This window comes from Photinus pyralis, unplaced genomic scaffold (genome assembly GCF_008802855.1).
Source record: "Photinus pyralis isolate 1611_PpyrPB1 unplaced genomic scaffold, Ppyr1.3 Ppyr1.4_LG1, whole genome shotgun sequence".
Taxonomy (NCBI): domain Eukaryota; kingdom Metazoa; phylum Arthropoda; class Insecta; order Coleoptera; family Lampyridae; genus Photinus; species Photinus pyralis.
In genome coordinates, this window is record NW_022170249.1 from 21,149,003 (window position 1) to 21,154,055 (window position 5,053).

At 37.1% G+C, this 5,053-nt stretch overlaps 1 protein-coding gene across 1 annotated transcript; it reads right to left on the reverse strand.

Moving 5' to 3' along the window:
- Nucleotides 1–650: 650 nt before the first annotated feature.
- LOC116158567 (52 kDa repressor of the inhibitor of the protein kinase-like) lies at nucleotides 651–2,513 on the reverse strand. The gene has a single exon (XM_031471368.1). The coding sequence runs from the start codon at nucleotides 2,511–2,513 to the stop codon at nucleotides 651–653; it is 1,863 nt and encodes a 620-aa protein (XP_031327228.1).
- Between the last annotated feature and the right edge of the window lie 2,540 nt (nucleotides 2,514–5,053).

Consider the following 5,053-nt stretch of genomic DNA (forward strand, 5'->3'; position numbering starts at 1 on the left):
AAAATTAACTAATTTCAATTGCGCTTTTACAGTTGTAAATTTATAATAGAAAATAAAAATTGTCACAAAACTGAATGAATAATGCAACAGACAAGGATAGATATCCACTTCAGAGCAGCGGTGTTACTCTAACCTTAAAGACCGTTTCTAGAATATTACGTGCGCATTCCAGTTATGGTTATAGTTCAATGGGGAGAGCAACTCCATTTTGGTTATTTGTTTACATTGTTTTCAGCTGTTTACAATGGCAAAAAGCAATCAATATTGTAGTGTGCACGGTTGTAAAAGTAAATACGCATTAAATTCAGGTATAAGTCTTCATAGGTTTCCTCCTAGTGGTAAATATAAAGTGCACATTGTAACAAAACTGGGAATTCAAGAAGAAGTAGATTTACAAAAGCCATGGAAAATTAAACTTAAAATTGATAAACCAATTACTCCTAATTTGAAGGTGTGCTCGAAACATTTTTCAGATGATTTCTTTTTCTTATTTGGTAAGTTATTTTGTGTTCTCTCCTCCTAACTAAGGTGTTAACCAGTGGCGTCGGAAGACAGAATTCCAGGGAGGGGCAACGTCATCAAAATAAGGAAATTAATAAAAATGATTTTATTTATACATTTATTCGTAGGGTATCGGTATACACTGCAGCCTATGCATATTTATCAGAGAAGGCAAACATCAAATTCCTTGGAGTTTGAGCAAATATATCCAAGACACTTTGACAAAATTGATCAATATCAACTTTCACCTTCTCTCGATGGACGCTTAACATACATAATCCGTCAAGTCGTTGTGTAGTCATTGTCGACCTTAGCCACGTCTTCACTCTCCTTAACGTACTAAAACTTCTCTCGACAGTACACGTTGTAGGTGGAAGGGTCATAAAAATAATGATCCCTTTAGCTACAGCGGGAAAAAATTCAGTTTCCGCCAAAGCGTCATGCAGTGTCATATCTGCAGGAATTGTCTTGCTCTTCCAATAATGTAGCCACGTATCAGTCTCTTCGCAATGGTTTTCTATTCCGTAAAATTGTTCAGCAGATTTCAGCTGAGCCATAAGGTGTGATTGTTCGGTGCTTGTAACAAATTTTGGATGTAGTAAACTCAAAGCAAACGCTGGTGTGTTGGTCTCCTCGAATAGGCTCGTTATTGAAGAAATAATAGAGTCCAAATATGGTACGTAAAGGATCTTACGAAAGTATTCTTCCGGAGCGTTTGTACCTAATGCCGGGTTCGATCTATGTTTCTGTCGCTGAACAATGCGCGGCATTTCCATTTGTTTGCCGATTTTATTTCCTATTTCCGTAGCTTCCTGATAAATGTTTGCAAAGTAGGTTTCATGATCACTTCTGTGTTTTTTAAGGGTTTCTTCAATAATACCTATGTGGTTTTTTACATCTAAGAGATTGATGTTGATGCCTTGAAGGGTATTAACCACAGGTTCTAGTTTAGAACTGTATTTTGCTATTATGACCATAGCAACAATAAAATTGGACTGACAAGCCGCCAGATATAGTTGGTGAGCTTTTGAGCGTGTAGCTGCATTATATTCTGCATTTGTAGCAAGATCTTCAAGGGCATGAATTATGTTGATAAAGTTCTCGTAGAAGATTCGGATAGATTTATATTTTGCGGACCACCTAGTTTCACACAACAGAGGCAAATTTGCGACTAATCTTCTTCGTAAAACACTTTCTCGAAAAAATTTCACGATTTCCTTTATGCTGGAACAACAGTTTTGAATTTCCCGAACCGCACATAAGTCATTAATAACCAAATTTAGTCGATGTGACGCACAATGGAAAAAGTTTGCTTTAGGGTGTTTCATTTTAATTCTTTGCTGTACACCTGTTTCTTTTCCAGCCATGGTTGCACATCCATCAAAACCAAGCCCTACAAGTTTGTCCATGTCCAATCCACAATCAGCAAGTACCTTTAAAATTGCATGACTAATTGCGTCAGCATCAAGTTTTTCTAGTTGTTGGAATCCTAAAAATTCTTCTTTAATGTTGTAGTTTGAGTCGACGTACCTAATGCCGATTGACAACTGCTCTTTTCCTGATATGTCAGCCGTTTCGTCGGCCAAAATAGAAAAACCATAACCTTTATTAACTTCATCGACCATTTGTTTTCGTAGTACTTGACCACAGATGCCTATTAGTTCATTTTGGACTTGAACCGACGTATACTTTGCATTACCGGGGCAGTATTCTAAATGTTGTTGCAGTACACGATCTCCTGCATGTATTCTGAATTTCAGCAAGTCTACAAAATTTCCACTGCTCGATTCTTTTCCACGAAGAGCAAGATCATGCGTCCCACAAAATACGATTGTAGAAATTATGGGTAAGAGTTTTTCTCGATTATCTTTAACCTGTTTTGCCATTGAGCTGTCAATTTGCTGTACGATGTCCATTTGCGTTCCATATTTTACAGATTTGAAATTGGCTGCCATTACACTCGATTCTTTGTGCCACTGTGATGATACATGATTTCGCGCACATTCGTGCATGTCTTTGAATTAACGAAAAGGCGAAACGACGAATGCACCCATAACACCTCTTTTTAATGAAGGCTTAAACAGAACGCATGTTTTGCAAAGAGCTCCTTTCAAATATGGAGAGTAAACCAGCCAGGGGTATTTGTCTAACCACTCCGCTTTGAATATTCGCTTACATCCCACACTATCAGCGTCCAACTTAAAATTATAGTTTTTACTTGGTATAAAGCAATCGACCAATAACTTTAATTTGAATTTGACATCATCTTTAACTCCTGTCTTATCGTTATCCTTATCTACGTACAATCCTAAATCTAACTCGCTGGTAACAGACGAAGACTGAGGAGATACTTCGGATGCTGCACTAGGAGTTGAACGAGAAAGCTCACCTGGGTCATTAGAGATAGTTTGTACAGCATGAACGGGAGTTTCGTGCACGATAGAGGAGTTTGAATTTTCATTTGTTGACTGCAGTCTTGGCCTTTTGAAATAACTGCGGATATCCATGGCACGGGGCACCGCTGAATAGTGAATACTGAACGCAGAACGCTGAACGCACAACTCAGTTTAACACTAATCTAATGCCTACTAAGCGTAATGTTGAAAATATAACCGACGCGACGCCGACGTACAATGAAAATGTACAGTAAATATTGAATTTAGGCAGTTTCACACACACAAAGTTTGAGCCAAGATTTTCGGCATTAGTAGTAGTATGTAGTACTAAAACAAAACGCTAGAATTGTAAAACTGAAGGGCGTGCACTCGTGAGTCACGAGTGACTCATGCAGTGTTGACTGTTGTCTTAGGAAGTGGGGAATTTTTGCACATAAAATGCTTTATTTTAAAAAAATATCGCACATCGTAAATTACATTTATCTAGGTTATGTTATAGGTATTATAACAAAGAAATTAGAAACTTCTTTATTTTGAATGTTACGCTTACGAATTACGAAACGAAAAGATACAAAGAGTGCCGGTGCCGACTGCCGTGGCAGGGCGCGGGCACTTTAGATATACGATTATAAGAACACGTGCGTTGCGCTGGCCGCTGTTTACATTTTGTTAACTGTATGACTCACGGGCGGCCGGGCCGGGCGCAATTCGTTTGTTTTGCTTCCATTAAATCTGTATCTAATTTTTGTTTTTCCTGTTTTCCATAAAAATTATATGGGCTATGATGTGGCATGTGCATAATGTAGATAATTAAGATTATGATTCAATTACCCATTAGCGTATTTTTTTCAGTTGTACTTGTACCGAATTCCGTAGAATTGTCTTATTGTACTAGCTTTTCTAGCTCTTGCACTGCGGGTCCGGGTTGTCTTCCAGGGGGGGGGGGCCGTTGCCCCTCCCTGCCCCTACCGTCCGACGCCGATGGTGTTAACAGTAGTTAAATTATGTAGTTTTTAATTAAAGTCGCTGATTTTACTGACTGTTACTACTTAACTTATGTATATTGATATACATTTTAGGTGTACCAACAAAAAGAAAGCGTTTAAAACGAAATGCAATCCCTACGAAAAATTTGCCAGCTTTGAAAGTGAGAGGATCAATTGCTCCTCCAAAAGTAAAAGTTAGATCTGAAAGGTTAAACAAAATAGTCTGCAGAGATCGTACAAGACATCCTATCTGTTATGTTATAAATCCTACCGAAATCTCAACTTCACCGCTTATTGAAATGGATACACATGGTGACCCTGTGAACTTACAATTCAACACGAAAGATAGCAGTGTTCAAGTATCAAGTGGGGATATTATGACAAAGTTTATTGCTTGTATCGATACTGTCAAGAAGCTAAATACTTTAACGGGTTTACCATCATTTGAACATTTAAATTTATTGTGTAGTGAACTTAGTAGTATAAACATTTCAAAAAGAAGTCGCAAATTATGTCTACGGGAAAGAGTAATCCTAACTTTAATAAAATTAAAACAAAATTTGTCATTATCAGTTTTAAGTGTCCTATTTGGGTGTGTTACAATTCAGACATGCAAAATAATTTTTCAGGAAACTGTGATTTGTTTAGCAGAATTATTAAAGTGTGCAATACCATGGCCTTCAAAAGACGAAATTTTGAACAATATGCCATTATGTTTCAATAATTTTAAGCATGTTCGTGTAGTCTTAGATTGTACAGAAATTCCAATACAAAAACCAAAATGTTTGAAATGTCGATTAAAATTATATTCCCACTACAAGTCGGGACTTACATTAAAATTTATGACTGGGGTAACCCCGGCAGGCTTAATCTCATATATAAGTCCTGCTTTTGGGGGCAAAGCCTCAGACAAAGCTATATTTGTGCAGAGTGGATTACTAGACAAACTTGAAAAAAATGACGCCATTATGGTGGACAAAGGTTTTTTAATTGACCAAGAATGTTTTGCTAAAGGAATTACTATTGTTCGACCATCATTTCTAACTAATAAGGTGCAGTTTTGTAAAAAAGAAGCATTGTTAAATAGAGAAATTGCCGCTGCTAGAGTTCACATTGAACGATCAAATCAACGGATAAAAATGTTTAAATTTTTTAATAGCAGATTTGAGT